A 25844-nucleotide genomic window follows, 5' to 3' on the forward strand; every position below is an offset into this window, starting at 1 on the left:
GGGAGGGAGGGAGCCAGTGGTGAGTTGGGAGAGGGAGGGAGCCAGTGGTGAGTTGGGGAGGGAGGGAGCCAGTGGTGAGTTGGGGAGGGAGGGAGCCAGTGGTGAGTGGGGGAGGGAGGGAGCCCGTGGTGAGTTGGGAGAGGAAGGGAGCCAGTGGTGAGTTGGGGAGGGAGGGAGCCAGTGGTGAGTTGGGGAGGGAGGGAGCCAGTGGTGAGTTGAGGAGGGAGGGAGCCAGTGGTGAGTTGGGGGGAGGGAGGGAGTCAGTGGTGAGTTGGGGAGGGAGGGAGCCAGTGGTGAGTTGGGGAGGGAGGGAGTCAGTGGTCAGTTGGGAGAGGGAGGGAGCCAGTGGTGAGTTGGGAGAGGGAGGGAGCCAGTGGTGAGTTGGGGAGGGAGGGAGCCAGTGGTGAGTTGGGGGGAGGGAGGGAGCCAGTGGTGAGTTGCGGAGGGAGGGAGCCAGTGGTGAGTGGGGGAGGGAGGGAGCCAGTGGTGAGTTGGGGGGAGGGAGGGAGCCAGTGGTGAGTGGGGGAGGGAGGCAGCCAGTGGTGAGTTGGGGGGAGGGAGGGAGTCAGTGGTGAGTGGGGGAGGGAGGGAGCCAGTGGTGAGTTGGGGGGAGGGAGGGAGCCAGTGGTGAGTTGGGAGAGGGAGGGAGTCAGTGGTGAGTTGGGGGGAGGGGGGGAGCCAGTGGTGAGTTGGGGGGAGGGAGGGAGCCAGTGGTGAGTTGGGGAGGGAGGCAGTCAGTGGTGAGTTGGGAGAGGGAGGGAGTCAGTGGTGAGTTGGGGGGAGGGAGGGAGCCAGTGGTGAGTGGGGGAGGGAGGGAGCCAGTGGTGAGTTGGGAGAGGGAGGCAGCCAGTGGTGAGTTGGGGAGGGAGGGAGCCAGTGGTGAGTTGGGGAGGGAGGGAGCCAGTATTGAGTTGGGGAGGGAGGGAGTCAGTGGTGAGTTGGGAGAGGGAGGGAATCAGTGGTGAGTGGGGGAGGGTGGCAGCCAGTGGTGAGTTGGGGGGAGGGAGGGAGCCAGTGGTGAGTTGGGAGAGGGAGGGAGCCAGTGGTGAGTTGGGGAGGGAGGGAGTCAGTGGTGAGTTGGGAGAGGGAGGGAGTCAGTGGTGAGTTGGGGGAGGGAGGGAGCTCGTGGTGAGTTGGGGAGGGAGGGAGCCAGTGGTGAGTTGGGGAGGGAGGGAGTCAGTGGTGAGTTGGGAGAGGCAGGGAGTCAGTGGTGAGTTGGGGGAGGGAGGGAGCCAGTGGTGAGTTGGGGAGGGAGGGAGCCAGTGGTGAGTTGGGAGAGGGAGGGAGCCAGTGGTGAGTTGGGGAGGGAGGGAGCCAGTGGTGAGTTGGGGGAGGGAGCCAGTGGTGAGTTGGGGGAGGGAGGGAGCCAGTGGTGAGTTGGGGGAGGGAGGGAGTCAGTGGTGAGTTGGGAGAGGGAGGGAGCCAGTGGTGAGTGGGGGAGGGAGGGAGTCAGTGGTGAGTTGGGGAGGGAGGGAGCCAGTGGTGAGTGGGGGAGGGAGGGAGTCAGTGGTGAGTTGGGAGAGGGAGGGAGCCAGTGGTGAGTTGGGGAGGGAGGGAGTCAGTGGTGAGTTGGGGGGAGGGAGGGAGCCAGTGGTGAGCTGGGGGGAGGGAGGGAGCCAGTGGTGAGTTGGGAAAGGGAGGGAGTCAGTGGTGAGTTGGGGAGGGAGCCAGTGGTGAGTGGGGAGGGAGGCAGCCAGTGGTGAGTGGGGGAGGGAGGGGAGCCAGTGGTGAGTTGGGGGAGGGAGGGAGCCAGTGGTGAGTTGGGGAGGGAGGCAGCCAGTGGTGATTTGGGGGAGGGAGGGAGCCAGTGGTGAGTTGGGGGAGGGAGGGAGGGAGCCAGTGGTGAGTTTGGGGAGGGAGGGAGCCAGTGGTGATTTGGGGGAGGGAGGGAGCCAGTGGTGAGTTGGGGGAGGGAGGGAGCCAGTGGTGAGTTGGGGGGAGGGAGGGAGCCTGTTCTGGTGGGTGTGGGGATTAGGGGAGGGAGGGAGTGGGGGAGGGACAGACTCAATGACTTTTGCTGTGTAGTTATCACAAAACAGACTCTCGTCTGTAACTGATTGAAATTGCACAGCACAATACTTGAATTTAAGCTACTACACCCTCATTACTAATATGGCGGATTCAACCTGTAAACCAGTGACTTTAATTAACTTCCGTCCTGCTCCAGTTTCATTATTTAGTATGGAAAAAAAATCTTTCATTTTGAACTTTCCTTCCAGATGTTAATGAGTGTGACCTGAATCCTAACATCTGTCTTCATGGCGACTGTGAGAACACCAAAGGCTCTTTCATCTGCCATTGCCAGCTGGGATACTTTGTGAAGAAAGGAACGACAGGGTGCACAGGTGGGAACCTTAGCTCATCACTTTGTTCTCCTGCAGACTTACCATTGAAGTTAAAACTCAAACTGAAATCAAATCAAAGGCCCTTTGTTCAGAGTTTAATGCAAGCGTTGCAAATATTTCCAAGTCAGTTTAATGTGGCACTGTATTATTCTGTTTAAGCTGCCAGCACCCTGGCCTACATACTCTTGCACTCCCTGCATTCTCACCGTGTTGAAATCAAGGCGCATCGCATCGTCTCCTACTCTACTTCGCTCTTTCCCAGGATCTGAAATTTTGGAATTCCTTGTCTCCCTCAGTCTTCCCTTTCTCCTAAAATCTACACGGTTCCATCAGACACTCCCAGGGTGATGCAGCAGCCCCTACCTCTGTCCCAGCAACATACCTGAGCCCCAGCCTCAGAAGAGGACCTCCAGTGTGACATTTTTCCATTTCCCACTCCAGCCATCCTGGGGCCTCTCTGAGTGAGATTGTTGACTTAGGGCCTAATTAGGGGTAGTTTTGTGCTGTAAGCTCATGCCCATTAAGTACTGGGTTGAGACCAGAGGGAAGAGTTTCCTCTTTGCTGTGCCTGGGGAACACTCAGACTGTCAAATCTACACCCCCACTATGCTGTCATGGCATTTCCGGAGCTTTCTCAAATAAGCGCAACTGGGCCTGAGCTTGCAGTAGGTGCAAACCTGGCATAAGCATCCAAATGAGGTAGGTTGTTCCTGCCTCTAACCTTACTTTCCTCATCTCCGCCCATTTTCCTACATTGCAACAGTGACTACACTTGAAAAGGACTCAATTGGCTGTAAAGCGCTTTGGGACGTCCTGAAGCTGTGAAAGGCGCTATATAAATGCAAGACTTTCTTTCTATGTGCAGTTTTAGGCATCCATAATAGAAAGGACATTAAAGCCAAAGAGAGTGTAGATTCACGAGAATGATGCCAGGGTTGGAAATCTATAGTTATGAGGAAATACTTGAGATATTGGGACAATTTCTAATGGAGCAGGCAAATCCATGACGAGAGTTAATACAGATTTTTAAAATTATAAAACATTTTTGATAGGGTGAATAGGAAAATACGATTTCTTCTGGTTGGGAAGGTCAGTAACAAGGGGTCATCAATTTTAAATTGTCAATAAGTGAGTGGTTAGAACAATGTCTTTATGTAGTGTGTTTCTGGAGCGTGAAATGCTTTGCCACAAGGATTAGTTGAGGCAGAGACCATTGCATCTTTTATGGGGTAAATGGATAAATATTTGAAGCAAAGGAAGATGTAGGGATAGAGGGAGAGAGCGGAACAGTGGGATTAGTTTTGGATTACTCTAGCAGACACAGTGGGTCAAATGGCCTCCGTTTGTGTTGTAAACTTCTGTGGTTCTAAACTTCTAATGAACCTTGTGCCCACTCTGTGCCCAGTCTTCCAGCGCCCTTTGCAAATCAATAAACAGGTTTGTTACCTGTTGGCTGACCACATTGTCTGTGCTGAGCTGCTGCACATTGGGTGCCTGCCATTACATTAGCGCCCTGAGGAGTTGTATCGTATGAAAGAATGAGATCAGCACTTAATATAGAAAAAGTAATGAATCAGGATTTCACCCAGGACTTTTTCCACATTGTACCAGAGCTTCTTACAACATTCTAATGCATTCTAGAATATTCTGTCATTGAAGCAAATTAATCTCCACAAAATATGGTTCCTTAACCCTTCATTTCCTGAGACAAATTTGCTATTTTGAGTCATTCTGTAAGCTGGAATGTGCCGGAGCCTTTGAGCACCCTTAAAGCCGAGTTGCTCAAAGCTTCTTCTACTTTTTCACAGATATTGATGAGTGTGAAATCGGAGCTCACAACTGTGACATGCACGCCTCTTGTGTGAACGTGCCAGGGAGCTTCAAGTGCAAATGTCGTGACGGATGGATCGGAGACGGACTCGAGTGCATTGGTGAGTATGTCGGTGAACAGGCTTTTGTTCAGCTGAATCGGGGAAACCAACTTCATTTTCAACAAGGAGAAACGAATCAGGGAACTCTGTCTAACCACTTTTGTTAAAAAAGGATTCCCAATGCTTTCGTTGTGTTCGGAAAGAATGCCTTGAAATCTTAGACTCCCTAAATCCAGCTCTTTATGAGCATAACAATTAAAATATCATCACGCATGCTTAATTTTTTTTAATTCTTTCATTGGCTGTGGGCATCGCTGGCAAGGCCAGCATTAATTGCCCTTGCGAAGGAGGTGGTGAACCGCCTTCTTGAACCACTGCAGTCCGTGTGGTGAAGGTACTCCCACAGTGCCGTTAGGGAGGGAGTTCCAGGATTTTGACCTTGCGACGATGAAGGAACAGCGATATACTTCTAAGTCAGGCAGGCTGCTTTGTCATGGATGGTGTCAAGTTTCTTGAGTGTTGTTGGAGCTGCACTCATCCAGGCAAGTGGCGAGTAGTCCATCACAATCCTGACTTGTGCCCTGTAGATGGTGGAAAGGCTTTGGGGAGTCAGGAGTTGAGACACTCACCGCAGAATAACCAGCCTCTGACCTGCTCTTGTAGCCACAGTATTTATGCTTCTGGTCCAGTTAAGTTAATCATAATTACAGTCTGTTATCCGAGTTAACTGTGCCTGAGATAACCGTGAACTTGTGTCTATTGTTTAAAGGGCCGGTGTCTTTATGGAATAGAGTTTGGCAAGCCTGTTTTTTGATTTGCTTATGTAAGGTGGTGACATAAGTCACATCATCACATCACATCTCTGTGAGCCCTTGTGCTGATAATAATGCTTGGATCTCCCTCCCCACCCCCCGCCCCGGACTCCCTGGCGATTTGCTGATGCCCATTCATGAAGACACTGGCTGTTTAACGACTCCGTGCCCCCACTGCCTGGCGTAATGGTGTGGCACTGGGCCATAAAGGTCCCAGGTCCTATCCCCAGTCTGTGCCAAGGTAACATATTTCAGCCCGGGGCAGCAGTTGGGACGCAGCAATTGGCCTCAGCACCCTTGAGCTAGAGAGGGGGAGGATCAGCCGGGGTGACAATAAATGTTCACAGCTAGATATAAATATTAAAAATAATACCTGGAGTTTGTAATATTGTAGTAACGATATTATTGTGGGGACGTTAACATGTTCGGTATGAAGTGCTGAGGAATGAGGAGGTTCCAGCTCTTACCATGAGGTGATTGCTGTGTGGTGCCTGCTGGCCTGAGGGATTTGTGTTCACTTGGGATTTGACTTCCGATGACCTTTGATCTTCCCGTTGCAGATCTGGATGAGTGTGCCACCGAGGAGCACCAGTGCAATCCCAGCGCCAACTGCATGAACACGCCAGGCTCGTATCGCTGCGCCTGTAAGGACGGCTTCAGCGGGGACGGCTTCAGCTGCTCAGGTAATGGGTTCCCGATGAGAAGATAAAAGAGAGAGACAGACTGAACTGCTGTGGTCTGTCTGGGATGTCAAGCTGCCTGTCTGGGATGTCAGGCTGCCTGTCTGGGATGTCAGGCTGCACCACGCTCTGAAAGAGTGGGAAAGTCTGGATCAGGTGGCAAGTCTGATGATTGGTTGTCAGAATTATGCACAGTTTTTGTGACTTTGAGGCTACTTCTCCTGCTGTTGTCTCTGGTGCTGTCTTTAAACCCTTTACTTTCCAACAATTCACAGTAAATACTGCTGTCACCAGAAGCTGCAGGAACCGCCTCGAGAGGTTCGCCCACCCATCTTTCCAGGCAGAGGTGCTACCAGAGTTTTCCTGTCTCTGGGTGGCCCCAGTCCAGAAGTCAGAGATGTAGGCCTGTGATTCAGGCTTCTCCAGACACTTTGGGCTAGAATTTCGCAGGGCCGTGGAGGCGGGACTGGAGGCGCGTGGAGTGTTAAAATCACAAAATCGGGGGGCACAAACCCATCCCGCCCCAACCCACCTCCATGCCCGTTTCCCAGGAGGCAGATACCCACCCTGTGCTGGGAGCCACCTCCCCGAGGCGGGAAGGGGATTAGTGCCAATTAACTGCCTGTTAACAGGTAGTTAACAGGCAGTTTTTAGCCTAATCCCTATTTTTATCCCTGAAGTGTGGGCGGCCCGACGGCTCCAAACCACGCCAAGTTAGCAAGGTGGACTGCCGGGCTGAAGGACTTGGAGGGTTCGAGATGTCCGGTGTTCAGGTGAGTGATGGGTGCATGAGTGCAGAGGTAAGTGTGTTTGGTGTGTGTAAAGTGTTTAAAGAAGTTTTACTTATCTTTACAGCCTTCCTTCCTTCAGGTCTCGGGAGTCCCTCAGCCCACCGGCACAGAAAGCAGAATGGCCCCAGCTGTCAAAAGCTGCAGCCTTTGCTTTCTGTTCTGGAGAGAGCTCTAAATCAGCCTGAGAGGAAGGAATTAACTTAGAGTACAGATTGTCAGTGTTTGACAGCTTCAAAGAGCTGTCAAACGCTGATATTTCATCTGTCAAAAGCTCTTGACAGATGAAATGTCTGTCTGTGACATCACCTGTTGCCAGGTGACCCTTAATTGGCCTGCTGAGCCCGCTGGGCTGGCTCAACAAGGTCAATCAAGGGAAAATCGAGTGGGTTGGCCACAACTCGATGGAGGCGGGACTACAACCCCAAAAGTGGGAGTCCCGCCTCCTACTCGCCTCCATTGATAAAATCCAGCTCTTTGTTTCTCATGCCCAGCACATGATTAGTATCAGTCACTCCAGACACTCAGGGGGAGAAATTCGGTTGGCTGCGCCACCGATTAACGCCTAAAGAGGCCAAAAAGTGGGGCGCTAGCCAATTTCCAGGCAGGCGCAAGGAGCCTAGCACCTCGCCCCATATTGAGCATGCATTTAGCGCCGACCAAACTCTTAGCGACCGCTCATGGTCGCAGGCAGATTGTGACGTCATTTGAGTGTGCAACGCATTTTAGGCGCCCCGGACCAGAAATTCGGTGGCGCCCCCCCTCCGTTGCGCCTGGCGCTAATAGTGACAGCTTACAGGGAACCTTACCCAACCGCTCTCGGCCTGGGGGAGCGCTATTTAAAGGGGACTGGTGTGGTTTAAAAGCGGCAGCCATTTCTGGAGCACAACTTCTTCGTGAGCTACAAAGAGTTGCTGAGCTGCACACAGAAAGCCTTCTGACCACTGAGGCCGCACAGGCAGAGGAACTTCAATCTTCTGACCATCGCCTTGCTGCTGGTGAGCTTTCACAACGGGAGCACTTCCTGTGCACACTTATTATGGGGGCTGCATTGGAGGGGAACGTCCTGCTGCTGCATCATCTGGAAAGGGCACTGAGACGCAGGGAGAGGGGGGCGGCCATGGCCAGACGGAGGAGGGCCAACAGATGTCGCCACACCAGACCTTACGCTGCCAGGGTTTTCCGACAGCAGTTTTCCTACATGACCATGTCGGAGGAGCAGTGTGTCAGAAGGCTGCAATTTAGAAAGGAGGTGGTGACTGAGCTGTGCCACCTGCTTCGGGCAGATCTGCAGCCTCAGATAAGGTGCAGGACATCTCTGTCGGTGGCTGTGAAGATGACTGTTGCCCTGAACTTCTACGCGAGCGGCTCTTTTCAGGCCGCATCTGGGGACATAGCCAGCATCTCGCAGTTTGCGGTGCATTGCTGCATCCGTCAAGTGACTGATGCCCTGTTTAAAAGGAGGCGCCACTACATCTCCTTCCCAATGACCTCGGACAAGCAGCTGGAGTGCGCAGAGGGCTTCACAGCAATAGCGGACTTCCCCATGGTGCAGGGTGCCATTGACTGCACGCACGTGGCTTTGCGGGCACCTGCTTTCAATCCGGAGGATTTCCGCAACCGCAAGGGGTTCCATTCCTTGAATGTCCAGCTGGTCTGTGACCACCGACAGCTGATCCTCGCAGTCAATGCGCAGTTCCCAGGCAGCAGCCATGACGCCTTCATCCTGCGCCAGACGTCTGTTGCTGACCTTTTCGAGGCCCCGGCTCACCCAGAAGGCTGGCTTCTCGGGGACAAGTGCTATCCTCTGTGCCCGTGGCTGATGACTCCACTCCAGATGCCCAGTACCCCTGCTGAGGAACACTACAATGCGAGCCATCAGGTGACGAGGAACATAGTGGAACACACAATCGGCGTGCTGAAGCAGCGGTTCCGCTGTCTGGACCATTCCGGGGGAGCACTGCAGTACTCGCCTGAGCGAGTCTCGCACTTCGTCGTTGTTTGCTGCATGCTCCATAACCTCGCTATCCTACGTTCCCAGCCAATGCCACCAGACATTGACGCACCAGCAGAGGAGGAGGAGGAGGACCAAGTTGGGAGGGAGGGACTAACTGGAAGGGCCGTGCATCAGAGGCTGATCACAAGTCGCTTCTAGGCCCCTCTCAGTGAATGCTTGTAGCCATTCCAAGAACAGGAATGGAACCGCCCTCATACCCCCAAGCCTGTGACAGGCAAAATGCATGTAAAAAGCAGACATGGCCATTGTAAATGAATAAAGTGTTTTAATACAGAAAAAGTGCGTCATTCCACCATGAAAAACCAAAAGCCACAGAAACCTTAAATAACAAAAACACATTATTGACTCTCCCTCCCGTGAGATTTGCCAAAACATAAAGTTCTATCATGGCATCCTCCATGGCCTTGATTCGACCTCAGCAGAGGCTTCATGATCCCCCCCTTTACTCCTTGCCCCCTGATGGGGATCTCGGTCTCTTGCGGGTCTTGCCCCTTCCCTCCCTGCAGCTCCTCCTTAATGCGACCCCAGTGACTGCAGCAAGGCTGGGGGAGGCCTGCTGACTGTCCCTGAGTGCAGATGCCCCTGAGGTGCGGCCTGGACGACCTCTGGGCCTAGAGGGCCCAGCTGCTGACTGCTCCACCTGTGCATGGGTGGAAGCAGTCTGTCCTGCAGGTGGTGGCAGCTGGAGTGGGGAAGTGCCAGTGGTGGCAGCAGGAATGCTGTCATCTTGAGAGAGGACAGCACCTCCCTTCTCCAGCAACACACTGGCACTACCACGGGGCAGCACCTCAGCATCCGGAGCAATCTGCTGCAGCACAGATTGCTGGCCTGCTGTGGTGCTCTGAGGGCCCCGGGTAATCCTGGCTGAGCCATCGAGGATGGCAGCAGTCACTGGTCGCCTGGCCTCAATCTGCGTATGCAGGAGACCAGCGAGTGACTGCGTGGCAGCACTCAGCACTTGCGTGGCAGGTGCCAGTGCTTCGGTGAAGCCCTGGACACTCCTGTCCATTGCTTCGGTGAAGCCCTGGACACTCCTTTCCAGTGCTTCGCCGAAGCCCTGGACAGACCTTTCCATTGCTTCGCCGAAGCCCTGGACAGACCTTTCCAATGCTGACCCGAAGTCCACCGCACTCTGGGCCTGTGCTGCGCCGATCTCTTGGACACTCCGCGCCAGTGTCTCGATGGTTCCAGCCAACCTTGCCATTGCAGCCATGAGCTCAGTGTGCCTCCGGCCAGCCTGGGCGCTCATTTCATTGAGGGCACGCACCTCCTCTGCGCTCTGTGCAGCAGCTCTGGCGGCCTGACTCGCCCTCCGGGGAGACGGCACCCGAGCTACCCTACCCCCCCTGCGTTGCTGCAGCCCGCTGGTGCCTGGAGCTGCCTCCTCCTCTGAGCTGGTCCCCCCGCCCCCCTCCACGGAAGTTGTGCCCCCAGTCTGCCGTTGGGCTAGCTCGCCTGAGGCTGGTTGGGATGGCCCGGCTTCCTCCTAGTCCTCGCATCCCGAGTCACTCATCGTGGCAGCTTGAGGGCCCGCCTCCTCACCTGGCGAATCACCATCTGAAAGCAGGGAGGTACAGGAGTGGCTTTAGCGTGAGGACAGGGTGGCAGTGAGGGAGACATAAGTGCTGCAATGTACTGTAGTGGCTCGGCAGTGGAGAATCATGCTGGTGGGGGGGAACAATTGGTAGGAGAGAGATCAAAAAGGTGGCCACTCTGGGATCGGCAGCTCCAGAGGCGACAGGGCCTGTCAGCCGGTGTCCCACTATCCTCTGCACTCGTTGTTCCAAATCGCTGAGGATCTGCAGGTCAGGCCGGCCTCCTCCTGTGGCCATCTGTTCACGGCGGTTCCTGGCCAGCTTCGCCTGTAGGAGAAAGGACGGGAAGTGTTGAAGCATGCTGCACTGAGCAGACATCACATGCCCCCCCATGGTAGAATAGCCCTGACACTATGCATTGAGCTGAATGTGCGTGTGTGTTTCCTGCAAGGGCCATGGGTGCTGGCTGACAGATGGCCTTTGGGGGTTCGGGCACCCTCTAGCCATTAAGTCAGGTGCAGATGGAGGGATGAAGATGATCGTGGAAAAGGCACTCACCCTGACGACTCGAATGAGGCCGTTGAACTTCTTCCGGCACTGCACCGCGCTCCTGGGCACCACGCTTCTGCAGGCCACTCTGGTGGCCACATCCCTCCATGCTCGCCGGTAGTCGGCACTTTGAGCCCTCCTCCCATCCTGAGGGTACAGGATGTCTCACCTGCGCTCCACAGCGCCAACCAAAGCCTCAAGGGCCATCTCGGTGAAGCGCTCAGCCCTCTGCCTCACCCTCTCCATGTCTTGAGAGAATGGAGCGCCTCAGGTAAGTTAGCGCTGAATTTAAGGCGTGCCAGGAAGTGCTGTGTCTGGTGATCCTAATTGACCCGCCCCTTTAAGAGCTGACCGGCGTCTGTGTGTCTCAGGGTAAGTGATTATTGACAGCACCTGCGCTGTGCCCCGCCGCCGCGAAATTGGGTAGCGCCGCCGGCTTAGCGCCTTAGGAGTCTCGTGTAGCGCTTGATTTAGCGCCGCAATCACCCACAGGGGCGCAACGACCCAATATCGCACCAGGTGGCGCTAAAATTCGCCTGGCGCTAGGCTTTGCGCTTCGCCAGGACTAGCGCCCCAAACAGGGCTATACCCAATTTCTCCCCCTCACTGTCTTAACAGACACATTTACCAACCAGGTTTATTCAAATAGAGTCATTTGCAGAAGCAAGCAATTGTTTATCAATCTGAATAACAGTGCATTGAAAGGAACAGGCAAACACATCATTTGTTTGGCTTTCTTTGCAGATGTGCAGACAATGTCTTGGAAAGGAGTAGCTCTCCACTCCCCAACAATTGCAACCCAGCTTGCAATTATGTAGGTGGCTTACCCATGGAGCAGAGTCTTTCCATAAACAACCAGTGTATCAAAAGTTTCTATCCTACAAAGTCTTGCCTTTCAAAAATCAATCTTGGAGATAGAGGCACTTTACTCGGACAATGAGCAGTAAATACCGTAACACATACACAAAAACATGCCGTAGCCACCTGTGGTGTTTGACAAATCTTGTCTATGTTAGAGCTGACCTGATTAGATTATGCCATTGCTTCTAATGCAGGGAGTTGCTCAGTAAATGTTTCCCACACCCATACATCAGATGGTATCGGATGGTAATCAACACTATTGACCTGACTGAGGGTCTTAAAAGAATCATCTTTAAAGAATCTGCTTTTCAGCACAGTACAAAGAGGAAGCCCATAAACTACAAACAGTAATGAACCATTTCTGGCCTAACAGTTTCTCTATCACTTCTTTGTACAGGAATTCGCCAGCAATCTAGCCCAATTAGAATTGAAATGAGTCACAGCTTTTAAAGAGTTTCATAGGTAGCTGACTTTGTGTTCTCACCGGAGCTGTGGATCCTGGTCCACAGCATCCACAGAGCAGATTCTACAGGGACTCCCGCAATATAAATGGGGAGGATCCCCCAGCACTGAGATCCCCTGATATATAAATGGGGAGGATCCCCCAGCACTGAGAACCCCTGCTATATAAATGGGGAGGATCCCCCAGCACTGAGATCCCCTGCTATATAAATAGGGAGGATCCCCCAGCACTGAGAACCCCTGCTATATAAATGGGGAGGATCCCCCAGCACTGAGATCCCCTGCTATATAAATAGGGAGGATCCCCCAGCACTGAGAACCCCTGCTATATAAATGGGGAGGATCCCCCAGCACTGAGAACCCCTGCTATATAAATGGGGAGGATCCCCCAGCACTGAGATCCCCTGCTATATAAATAGGGAGGATCCCCCAGCACTGAGATCCCCTGCTATATAAATGGGGAGGATCCCCCAGCACTGAGATCCCCTGCTATATAAATGGGGAGGATCCCCCAGCACTGAGACCCCCTGCTATATAAATAGGGAGGATCCCCCAGCACTGAGACCCCCTGCTATATAAATGGGGAGGATCCCCCAGCACTGAGACCCCCTGCTATATAAATGGGGAGGATCCCCCAGCACTGAGACCCCCTGCTATATAAATAGGGAGGATCCCCCAGCACTGAGACCCCCTGCTATATAAATGGGGAGGATCCCCCAGCACTGAGACCCCTGCTATATAAATGGGGATGATCCCCCAGCACTGAGACCCCCTGCTATATAAATAGGGAGGATCCCCCAGCACTGAGACCCCCTGCAATATAAATGGGGAGGATCCCCCAGCACTGAGACCCCCTGCAATATAAATGGGGAGGATCCCCCAGCACTGAGACCCCCTGCTATATAAATGTGATCAGCCATGATCTCATTGAATGGTGGAGCAGGCTCGAGGGGCCGAATGGCCTACTCCTGCTCCTGTCTTCCATGTTTCTATGTTTCTACATTGGGGAGACTAAACGCAGATTGCGTGACCGCTTTGCGGAACACCTCCGTTCAGTCCGTAAGGGGGACCCCGAGCTTCCGGTCGCCTGTCACTTTAATTCACCGCTCCATTCCCACTCAGACCTCACCGTCCTCGGCCTCTTGCATTGTTCCACGGAAGCTCAGCGTAATCTCAAGGAACAGCACCTCATCTTCCGATTAGGCACTTTACAGCCTTCTGGACTCAACATCGAGTTCAACAATTTCAGATCATAACCTCGGCCCCTATCACATATATTTTTTATCCACACTTTTTGTTTGTGCTTTTTTTTCCCACATGGCAGCTGTCCTTCATCCTGCCAGCACAATTCACACTCCATCTAGAGCCATCCTTTGTTTCTTAACCTGTCCAATTACCATCTCCTCTTGCCTTGAATAGCTTTTAATGCCTCTTTACTTCTCCTGCCTTCCATCCTACCACAGACCTTCCCTTTTGTTCTTTCATCCCCTGCCCCATTTCCCAGCCCCTAAACTTGCTTTAAAATCAGTTCCTTTTCCTGCTTTTTTCCAGTTCTGACGAAAGGTCTTCGACCTGAAACGTTAACTCTGTTTCTCTCTCCACGGATGCTGCCTGGCCTGCTGAGTTTTTCCAGCATTTACTGTTGTTATTTTATATAAATGGGGAGGATCCCCCAGCACTGGGACGCACTGCTATATAAATGGGGAGGATCCCCCAGCACTGGGACGCACTGCTATATAAATGGGGAGGATCCCCCAGCACTGAGACCCTCTGCTATATAAATGGGGAGGATCCCCCAGCACTGGGACGCCCTGCTATATAAATGGGGAGGATCTCCCGGCACTGAGACCCTCTGCTATATAAATAGGGAGGAACTCCCGGCACTGAGACCCTCTGCTATATAAATGGGGAGGATCTCCCGGCACCGAGACCCCCTGCTATATAAATGGGGAGGATCCCCCAGCACCGAGACCCCCTGCTATATAAATAGGGAGGATCCCCCAGCACTGAGACCCCCTGCTATATAAATAGGGAGGATCTCCCGGCACCGAGACCCCCTGCTATATAAATGGGGAGGATCCCCCAGCACTGAGACCCCCTGCTATATAAATGGGGAGGATCCCCCAGCACTGAGAACCCCTGCTATATAAATGGGGAAGATCTCCCGGCACTGAGACCCCCTGCTATATAAATAGGGAGGATCCCCCAGCACTGGGACCCCCTGCTATATAAATGGGGAGGATCCCCCAGCACTGAGAACCCCTGCTATATAAATGGGGAGGATCCCCCAGCACTGAGACCCCCTGCTATATAAATAGGGAGGATCCCCCAGCACTGAGAACCACTGCTATATAAATAGGGAGCATCCCCCAGCACTGGGACCCCCTGCTATATAAATGGGGAGGATCCCCCAGCACTGAGAACCCATGCTATATAAATAGGGAGCATCCCCCAGCACTGAGACCCCCTGCTATATAAATGGGGAGGATCCCCCAGCACTGGGACCCCCTGCTATATAAATGGGGAAGATCTCCCGGCACTGAGACACCCTGCTATATAAATGGGGAGGATCTCCCGGCACCTAGACCCCCTGCTATATAAATGGGGAGGATCCCCCAGTACCGAGACCCCCTGCTATATAAATGGGGAGGATCCCCCAGCACTGAGACCCCCTGCTATATAAATAGGGAGGATCCCCCAGCACTGAGACCCCCTGCTATATAAATAGGGAGCATCCCCCAGCACCGAGACCCCCTGCTATATAAATGGGGAGGATTCCCCAGCACTGAGACCCCCTGCTATATAAATAGGGAGGATCCCCCAGTACCGAGACCCCCTGCTATATAAATAGGGACGATCCCCCAGTACTGAGACCCCCTGCTATATAAATAGGGAGGATCCCCCAGTACCGAGACCCCCTGCTATATAAATAGGGACGATCCCCCAGTACTGAGACCCCCTGCTATATAAATAGGGAGGATCCCCCAGTACCGAGACCCCCTGCTATATAAATCGGGAGGATCCCCCAGTACTGAGACCCCCTGCTATATAAATGGGGAGGATCCCCCAGTACCGAGACCCCCTGCTATATAAATGGGGAGGATCCCCCAGCACTGAGACCCACTGCAATATAAATGGGGAGGATCCCCCAGCACTGAGACCCCCTGCTATATAAATGGGGAGGATCCCCCAGCACTGAGACCCCCTGCAATATAAATGGGGAGGATCCCCCAGTACCGAGACCCCCTGCTATATAAATGGGGAGGATCCCCCAGCACTGAGACCCCCTGCTATATAAATAGGGAGGATCCCCCAGCACTGAGACCCCCTGCTATATAAATGGGGAGGATCCCCCAGCACTGAGACCCCCTGCTATATAAATAGGGAGGATCCCCCAGCACTGAGACCCCCTGCTATATAAATAGGGAGGATCCCCCAGCACTGAGACCCCCTGCTATATAAATGGGGAGGATCCCCCAGTACTGAGACCCCCTGCTATATAAATAGGGAGGATCCCCCAGCACTGAGACCCCCTGCTATATAAACAGGGAGGATCCCCCAGTACTGAGACCCCCTGCTATATAAATGGATGAATTTTTTCTACTTGAAGAGGCTATAATCATTAAATAGAGAAACCAGCAAGAATCCAGGAAACAATCCTTCTGGAGATTTCCTCACCACACGATCGGGAAATTGGATATGTGTTTATAAGAAATGTGCTTACTTAGCACACAAGGGGCATTAATCAAGTAATGTGGAGACATACATTTTTTGTTGCATATACAATAGCTTACAATTTGATTTGTCCATGTGTAACATGTGCAGAATGGAATTATAAATAAATATTCATCATTTCAAAAATGCTGAAGATATTTTTGTCCCCACTTTCAAAGTCATGTAAGCTGATCAGCTTTACTTCCAGGTCATAAAAGAACTTGCCGAGTATTACCCCTCGTGCTGGGGAGACCAATCGGGTTAGATTATAAAATTAATAACCAAGTTATAGCAGGGAGGGTAAGGGGGATTTTTTGTTACCTGCAGGGTTATCCTGAGTACAGTTGAGGGTTTCTCTGTACACACTGTGGGCCCCATTACCCGGGTAACCTGGTATCAGGAGGAGTTGTCACCGGGAAGCCCCAGGACTCTGGGTTGTATCAGTGAAGTTTACGCTGTGTTACCGACTGGCTGACCTGTTTTTCTATGCAGATGTTGACGAGTGCGCAGAAAATGTGAACCTGTGTGAGAACGGGCAGTGTCTGAACGCTCCCGGGGGATACCGCTGTGAATGCGAAATGGGATTCACACCAACCGAAGACAGCAAGGCGTGCCAAGGTAAGGCTGGAAGAAAGGCTCTGTACAGGGCCACAAGATGGTCAGCGAATGTTCAGTCACATTTCTCACAAGGCTGTTAACAGTGTCAGCTGTGGCTCAGTGGGTAGCACTCTCACCTCTGAGTCAGAAGGTCGTGGGTTTGAGTCCCACTCCAGGGATCTGAACACATAAATTTAAGCTGACACTTTGAGGGAGTGCTGCACTGTCGGCGGTGTCGCCTTTTGGATGAGACGTTAAACCGAAGCCTCGTCTGCCCTCTGAGGTGGACGTAAAAGATCCTATGGCACCATTTTGAAGAAGAGCAAGGGAGTTATCCCTGGTGTCTTGACCAATATTTATCCCTCAATCAACATCACCAATAAACAGATTATCTGGTCATTATCACATTGCTGTTTGTGGGAGCTTGCTGTGCGCAAATTGGCTGCCACGTTTCCCACATTACAACAGTGACTACACTTCAAAATACTGCATTGGCTGTAAAGGGCTTTGAGATGTCTGGTGGTCATGAAAGGCGCTATATAAATGCAAGTCTTTCTAACATTGAATAGTGCAGACGGCAAGAGTCAGACTCACCACATCCTGGCAGTAATCAGGACCCTTGTCCCCCCAGCTGGCTTTGGCCTTCGCTTTGTTTGTTCAGTGATTGTAGGGTCCTGATTATTGAACTTGACCGTGAGACGCTTGTCAGATTAAAAGAAAGCACCTGAAATAGAAACCGAGGATGCTGATGACCCACTGGGTGCTTGCAGCATTTTCTGTTTATCTCGCTAATTGTTTTAATCTTATCTCTGTGGGTATCAAACATTATCGGACCATTGACCTAAAGTGTAATCAGTCCGACAATTCAACTTGTTGGCAACAACTTTCTTATCATGTCTGTTGATAAATAACGCAGTGTGTACGAGGGTCCTGTGTCACTAAGACTCTCGCTGTATTAACTCTCTGATGTGACTCAGTGCATAAACCCACAGCTGATGTGTCAGATTTTGCCTCTCACACTTCTATTAATGTTCCTATGTGTTCTCTTCAGATATCGATGAGTGTACCTTCCAGAACATTTGTGTTTTTGGCACTTGCCAGAACCTACCCGGAATGTTCCGCTGTGTTTGTGATGACGGCTACGAGCTGGACAGAAGTGGAGGCAACTGCACAGGTGACTTAATGAATCAGCGCTGCGTTCGACCTCATTAATACATCGGCTTTAACTGATCATTACTACATTTAGTCTCATTAATCCCTCAGTGTTTAACTGGTAAAAACTGAAGCCGCAGCTTGGCTTTGTGATATGTGAGGATTTGATGGTCGTTTTGTGATTTATAAATATTTAGAAGTAAGCAATAATCTGTTTATCTTTGTAAAATACCAGTAAATCTGTATTAGCAGAGTACAGGAACTATCCCTTGGCCTTCAATAATTTATGACTTTGATCTGTCTTATGAGCTCCCTTGTAAAAGATCTGGGCTCGCAGGCTCTCCACAGATCGAACAAGTCAGCATCAATGTGCTGCCTCAGAACTTTGCAGTGAAAACACCAGGAAACAGTGAATTATAGGAAATAAATAGCTTAGTCAGAAAAATAATTCACACAGACAGTTACATCAGCTATCTTGTAATTCAGGATTTCCCCACAACAGGGAGAAGAATACCCACCAGGAATGAAAAATCAGACTCTGTGTAATGCAGGAACTGATTTCAAGGACTCAAGTTTCACTCTCTTGATTTATGATGCAACTTGAATCCTGTGACTATTACAGCCTCGTAACTCAACCCGTTATTTGGCGTTCTGTATGTATATGTCAGCTGTGGCTCCGTTGGTAGCACACTCACCTCTGAGTCAGAAGGTTGTGGGTTCAAGTTCCACTCATGAGACTTGAGTACAAAAGCAAGGCTGACACTTCAGTGCAGTGCTGAGAGAGTGCTGCATTGTCGGAGATGCCATCTTTCGGATCAGACATTAAACCGAGGCCCTGTCTGCCTTCTCAGGTGGATGTAAAAGATTCCACGCCACTATTTTAAAGAAGAGCAGGGGAGTTCTCCGCAGTGTCCTGGCCAATATTTATCCCTCAACCAACATCACCAATAAACAGATTATCAGGTCATTATCACATTGCTGTTTGTGGGACCTTGCTGTGCGCAAATTGCCTGCCGCATTTCCTACATTACAACAGTGACTATACTTCAAAAGTACTTCATTAGCTGTAAAGCGCTTTGGGATGTCCTGAGGTTATGAAAGGCGCTATATAAATGCAAGTCTTTCTTTTACTGTAGATCTGTGAAAGTTTAAAAATCCCGGTGATTTTTAACAGCGCACTGACGTAGTGCGTTTGAACGCTGACACCGTGGCAGTGGCGGGATGGGATTCAATCCCTAGCCCGTTGTTTCCTTGATCTCAGCTGTGGGAGATGTAATGAACAAAGGAGGGGACCTGAGGGACAGCAGCCCTGGAGCATGCTCACGTGTACCTGGTGGTTAGGTTGGAGCCTGGAGCAGCTGACTTGTCTGTCCGCTCACTTGTTCAGTTGCAATTGGTCCCCAGGAACAGGGAAGTGGAGATTAATGAAAACATTGGAGGGTTAACCAGATCTAAATGCATTCGATGTCTGACAGGTATATTAGGCATATAAAAGTTAGAGAGCAAGAGACATAAATTTGCAAACCACATGGCACAGGCATGATGGGCTGAGTGGCCTCCATCTGTGCTGCATCACACTCTGATACTATGATGCATAGATTATATAATAAATAATTATACAAGGAAGCAGGGGTTACTGAGAAGGGAAGGGATGTGTTTCAGAACCTGATTGGTGATGGATTTATGATTGATAGTTAATCGATTGTTTGATGGGTTGGATGATTGATGATTGGCTGGGTTTATGTTCACAGATATCAATGAATGTGCTGACCCTGTGAACTGCATCAATGGCCTGTGTGTGAACACCCCCGGGAGCTACCTGTGTAACTGCCCGACAGATTTCGAGCTGAACCCCACAGGGGTCGGCTGTGTGGGTAAGTCTCACTTCAGCTTTTAGATGATTTATTGACAGTAACATATAAAGTTTCTAGGGAAACGGAAGCATTGAATTATAGAATATGGCAGGTAGCTGGTGAGAGCGACAACTCTCAGTCATCGGGAGAGAGGTGCTCCCCAGAGACAGACCATCAGCTCCAATGGATCTCTTGCCTACTTAACCATTTCAATTCAATTCACAGGGCTCCTCTTGGTATATTATGTTAATATAAAAGGGGGGATTCTGCAACCTAGGCTGGATCACCCACGCCCGTAATTTTCCAAAATGCACTCCCTGGGAGTGGTAGACTATGTAGTCTGTTATATTACAGTACGATTGTATTAAACAAACATTGGCAATGCTACAGGACTTCCATTTCTCCATAGAATCATGCTGGATTGGAGGAGATTAAATCCAATCTTCCACCTCTATAATGGTGTGGTACCTGGGACATTAACAGCCCCCCTCCACATAGCTCCTTCCACAGCCCATGTACAATCTACCCTACCATGAAGTCTACCCCATCCATTTAATCAACTTCCATAGCCCATGTACACTCTACCCAAGCAGGGACTCTACCTTTCCTGCCACTTAACCTTCTGAGGGAAAGTTCTAAACACTCCCTAAAGATAATAAAGTAAATGTCCAGAATATTACCCACCCTCACATCTCCAATGTTCATTCCTATCATTCTCCCAGCTACTGACATAATTGCCCCTACCCCTACACCAGAGCTGTGCCCCAGTAATTCTCTGATACTCAGTGCCTTCAACATTTCTGATGAAGCAGTTTATCTTTGGGCCTGTTTCTGTCCCACTCCTGTCAGTTTCCTCTCCAACTAAAGGGTAAGATTTACCCCCAGCATTGGTGGTTGGGGCCCATTACTCCTGTATACTCTCTACTATAGGAGTCTATTCAATGTGAAGAAAAAAAGCCAGTAGTACATTAAAACGTTGTCCTTCTGGGGACAGGGACCTGATAATTGTATCCAACTTGTTACAACTTCAAAAACACAAGCAGGACTCAACTCTTCAGTTATTTTTCACACGCACATCACATGTATGCACGCGCACACGCACGCACCAACACACCCAAATCCACACGCACACACACCCAAATCCACACGCACACACACACCCAAATCCACACGCACACACACCCAAATCCACACGCACACACACCCAAATCTACACGCACACACACCCAAATCCACACGTACACACACCCAAATCCACACGTACACACACCCAAATCCACACGCACACACACCCAAATCCACACGCACACACACCCAAATCCACACACACACACACCCAAATCCACACGTACACACACCCAAATCCACACGCACACACACCCAAATCCACACGCACACACACACCCAAATCTACACGCACACACACCCAAATCCACACGCACACACACCCAAATCCACACGCACACACACCCAAATCCACACGCACACACACCCAAATCCACACGCACACACACCCAAATCCACACGCACACACACCCAAATCCACACGCACACACACCCAAATCCACACGCACACACACCCAATCCACACGCACACACCCAAATCCACACGCACACACACCCAAATCCACACGCACACACCCCCAAATCCACACGCACACACACCCAAATCCACACGCACACACACCCAAATCCACACGCACACACCCCCAAATCCACACGCACACACACCCAAATCCACACGCACACACCCCCAAATCCACACGCACACACCCAAATCCACACGCACACACACCCAAATCCACACGCACACACACCCAAATCCACACGCACACACCCCCAAATCCACACGCACACACCCAAATCCACACGCACACACACCCAAATCCACACGCACACACACCCAAATCCACACGCACACACACCCAAATCTACACGCACACACACCCAAATCCACACGCACACACCCAAATCCACACGCACACACACCCAAATCCACACGCACACACACCCAAATCTACACGCACACACCCAAATCCACACGCACACACACCCAAATCCACACGCACACACACCCAAATCCACACACACACACACCCAAATCCACACACACACACACCCAAATCCACACGCACACACACCCAAATCCACACACACACACACCCAAATCCACACGCACACACCCAAATCCACACGCACACACCCAAATCCACACGCACACACACCCAATCCACACACCCAAATCCACACGCACACACCCAATCCACACACACACACACCCAAATCCACACGCACACACACCCAATCCACACACCCAAATCCACACGCACACACACCCAAATCCACACGCACACCCCCAAATCCACACGCACACACACCCAAATCCACACGCACACACACCCAAATCCACACGCACACACACCCAAATCCACACGCACACCCCCAAATCCACACGCACACACACCCAAATCCACGCACACACACCCAAATCCACACGCACACCCCCAAATCCACACGCACACACACCCAAATCCACACGCACACACCCAAATCCACACGCACACCCCCAAATCCACACGCACACACACCCAAATCCACACGCACACACCCAAATCCACACGCACACACCCAAATCCACACGCACACACACCCAAATCCAAACGCACACACACACCCAAATCCACACGCACACACCCAAATCCACACGCACACCCCCAAATCCACACGCACACACACCCAAATCCACACGCACACACCCAAATCCACACGCACACACACCCAAATCCACACGCACACCCCCAAATCCACACGCACACACACCCAAATCCACACGCACACACACCCAAATCCACACGCACACACACACCCAAATCCACACGCACACACACCCAAATCCACACGCACACACACCCAAATCCACACGCACACACACCCAAATCTACACGCACACACACCCAAATCCACACGCACACACACCCAAATCCACACGCACACCCCCAAATCCACACGCACACACACCCAAATCCACACGCACACACACCCAAATCCACACGCACACACACCCAATCCACACACCCAAATCCACACGCACACACACCCAAATCCACACGCACACACACCCAAATCCACACGCGCACACACCCAAATCCACACGCACACACCCAAATCCACACGCACACACACCCAAATCCACACGCACACACACCCAAATCCACACGCACACACACCCAAATCCACACGCACACACCCAAATCCACACGCACACACCCAAATCCACACGCACACACACCCAAATCCACACGCACACCCCCAAATCCACACGCACACACACCCAAATCCACACGCACACCCCCAAATCCACACGCACACACACCCAAATCCACACGCACACACACCCAAATCCACACGCTCACACACCCAAATCCACACGCACACACACCCAAATCCACACGCACACACACCCAAATCCACACACACACACACCCAAATGCACACGCACACACCCAAAACCACACGCATTCCCACACACGCATTCACACACACATGTACATCAATACACGTGTGCACGCAGAACACGATCTAACATCTAAAGGGTTGCCCCACCCATCCCCCAGAACAGCCACATGCAAATTACACCAGCGTGAAACACTGTACCCATTGTATGGCCCACAATGTGTTAATGAAAAATATATTGGGTGATCCTATTTTCTTTCTGCCACCTCTGCAAGTCTCTACATTCTGAGCTTTTCCTCTTGGTGATTATCTGGTACCCTCCATGCACAGACGTGGCCACCATCTAAACTCACCGCTCGTGTTTTGCTTTATTACAGACACTCGTGTTGGTAACTGCTTCCTAGAGACCTTGCCGAGAGGAGATGGCGGCATTTCATGCAGTGCGGAGATTGGCGTTGGCGTCACTCGAGCCTCGTGCTGTTGCTCCCTGGGAAGGGCTTGGGGAAACCCCTGTGAATTCTGCCCTCCTGTCAACTCAAGTGAGTGCAGCCAATGCATTTCGGGTACTTTGGCCCGAGTCTTTATTGTGCTTCCAGATCGGGAGCAATGGTGGAGACAGGAGGAGGCTTAAATGGAAAGTAAGGAACGGGAAATCTAACATTTCATGAAGTCTCCTTCTGCAGGGTGGTTCAGAGAGAAACACTGTGGATTTTAATGGGATTACATCCCTGTCACGTGCCGTAGAAGTTAGATATTTCTGCGTGTTCCAATGAACCACACGTATTGCAGGATGTTGAAATTTAACAGCATCAAGTCCAGCAGCACCAAGCTGACACCTGTCCGGATCCTTCGATCCTCGCTGCCTCCTGAGTTAGCGGTCACAGTAGGGTGTACCATAATTGCCTCCTGAGTTAGCGGTCACAGTAGGGTGTACCATAATTGCCTCCTGAGTTAGCGGTCACAGTAGGGTGTACCATAATTGCCTCCTGAGTTAGCGGTCACAGTAGGGTGTACCATAATTGCCTCCTGAGTTAGTGGTCACAGTAAGGTGTACCATAATTGGCCTCCTGAATTAGCGGTCACAGTAAGGTGGACCATAATTGGCCTCGGCATCCCTGGGCTTTGGTTCAATGGGCACCTGGCACCCTGCAGTACTTCACCAACCAGTAGCCAGTGCCACGCATGAGTCGGCACCTTCTTAGCAGCGACTCATCATCTTGAATCTCAGGCTCCCTTACTGAATACAGTGGGGCTGGCTCCAGGACAACAGGAAGCAGTTTGAGATAAAGGTAACGTTTGTAATATAGGTGTCCTGTACCATTTAATTTTGCAGTTACTGAAATACCAATTAGGTTTCTAGGAATGAAGGTAATCATAGTTGAGCAAGGATCATTGTATCGATACAATAGGGAGAAATAAGAAAGGTTGACAAGAGAGAGAAAACATGGAGGCTGGAGGTAAGAGAGAGATGGAAGGCTGGTGAGAGAGACAAATTGAAAGTTAGAGGTGAGAGAGAGATAGAAATGGAAAGGATCATCTTTCAGGTGATAAGCTTTCTGTTAACTGATATGCTTACATTAAACACTGACTTTTACAACACAAATTCTATTTCAGCTGAATACAAGACTCTGTGTCCAGGAGGAGAAGGTTTCAGACCAAACCCCATCACTGTCATCCTGGAGGGTAAGTCAGCTATTTAACTAAAATCCCATTATAAAAAGGGTATGCTGTGGACTGCAGTGTGACTGCTGATTGTCTTCTGCAGATATCGATGAGTGTCAGGAGTTACCAGGCCTGTGTCAGGGTGGAAACTGCGTTAACACATTTGGCAGCTTCCAGTGTGAGTGCCCCGCTGGATACTACCTGAACGAGGACACCCGCATCTGTGAAGGTGAGAATGGACTGCTGACCCCAAACCCTGGCATCAGCTTCACACATCTTGAATCAGGAAGGAGGCTGCAGTTATTGTAGAAATCTGCACGTCTATCACTTCTGATTTGTTTCTATCCATAACATTAATCCTCGACTGCTAGCGGGCCCAGGGAACCTTCTATCTCCCTGGATTTCCCTGGATTTCCAACATCTGCAGTATTTTGCTATCATCCTTCTATCTCCCTGGACTGACTGGTTTGGTTTGTTTTTATATGGTACTAAATATTCCATTTAACTAAAGCTAAAAAATGTGAACACTGAAATTCTGTTCCTATTTCCTACTCTCCTCCCAATCCCTATCTTCCTGTTTCCCCATCTCTCTCTCTAATCCCACTCGCCCTGCTTTCCCTACTTTCCAATCTATCTCACTCTCTCTTACTCTCTCTGTCTCTCCATTTCTCTCTCCCCCCCCCTCCACCTATCTCTCTTGACCGGCTGTCCCTTGTATCCCTCTCTCTCCCCATTGTCTGTCTAATTTTTATTGTCCTAACTTTAATTTTATTTGTTTTCATATAATCTATCCTGTCCTTTCTTAAACTCATTTTTCTAAAATCTCTTTCTCCTGATTCCCAGCCTAGTTGAGAGCAAACTTTGAAAAACTAGATTTTTATTCATCGAAGAACAGAAATTCCAACACAGAAACAGGCCATTCAGCCCATCATGTCTGGGCCAGCATATTTCTCTACATGAGCTGCCCAGTCTAATCCCACTCTGCTGCTTGCTCAACATTCCCTTTATATTCTTCATTTTCAAGCCACTTTCCGATTCTCTGAAACAAATTTATGGACTCTGACTCAACAACAGATTGTGGCAAAGAATTCCACATTAAAACCACCCGCTGTATAAAGATTTTTTTTTAAATCTCTTGAATTCCTTTTATGATTATCTTAAATATTGGCCCTCTCATTACTGTCTTGATGACCAGTGAAAACAATTTACTGTATCACTATTTACCTTATCACAACTCTCCATAAACTTTGAAGAAACGTCTCAGATCACCCCTTAACCTTCTCAGCTCCAGTGAAAAAAGCTCTAACTTCTCAAGTCTGTCTTCATAAACATTCTGATGAATCAATGCTGCCTCTTTTTTATTGCTTTTATAGAAAGAAAGACTTGCATTTATATAGCGCCTTTCATGACCTCAGGATGTCCCAAAGCACTTTACAGCCACTGAAGTACTTTTTGAAGTGTTGTCACTGTTGTAATGTAGGAAATACCAGATA

The 25844-nt window shown here is 50.7% G+C and overlaps 3 protein-coding genes across 3 annotated transcripts in view; 2 read left to right on the top strand and 1 right to left on the bottom strand.

Annotated features, from left to right (window-relative positions):
- Positions 1-17803, top strand: part of LOC147108245 (fibrillin-2-like) — a 36145-nt gene extending 18342 nt beyond the window's left edge. Inside the window, exons 8-13 of the mRNA XM_086006001.1 lie at positions 2220-2468; positions 4154-4276; positions 5589-5711; positions 16127-16252; positions 17283-17405; positions 17721-17803. Of these exons, the coding sequence (XP_085862127.1) occupies positions 2220-2468; positions 4154-4276; positions 5589-5711; positions 16127-16252; positions 17283-17405; positions 17721-17803 (827 nt within the window). The remainder of the gene's footprint in view (positions 1-2219; positions 2469-4153; positions 4277-5588; positions 5712-16126; positions 16253-17282; positions 17406-17720) is intronic.
- The window catches only part of LOC147108244 (solute carrier family 12 member 2-like), a 315116-nt gene that overhangs the window by 30557 nt on the left and 258715 nt on the right, over positions 1-25844 (bottom strand). The gene's annotated exons all lie outside the window — the stretch shown is intronic.
- The window catches only part of LOC147108246 (fibrillin-2-like), a 34047-nt gene continuing 32336 nt past the window's right edge, over positions 24134-25844 (top strand). Inside the window, exons 1-3 of the mRNA XM_086006002.1 lie at positions 24134-24146; positions 24304-24372; positions 24455-24580. Coding sequence (XP_085862128.1) covers positions 24134-24146; positions 24304-24372; positions 24455-24580 — 208 coding nt within the window. The remainder of the gene's footprint in view (positions 24147-24303; positions 24373-24454; positions 24581-25844) is intronic.

Source organism: Somniosus microcephalus, chromosome 13, assembly GCF_052327205.1.
Source record: "Somniosus microcephalus isolate GS21.2 chromosome 13, FLI_Smic_1.0, whole genome shotgun sequence".
Classification (NCBI taxonomy): Eukaryota; Metazoa; Chordata; class Chondrichthyes; order Squaliformes; family Somniosidae; genus Somniosus; species Somniosus microcephalus.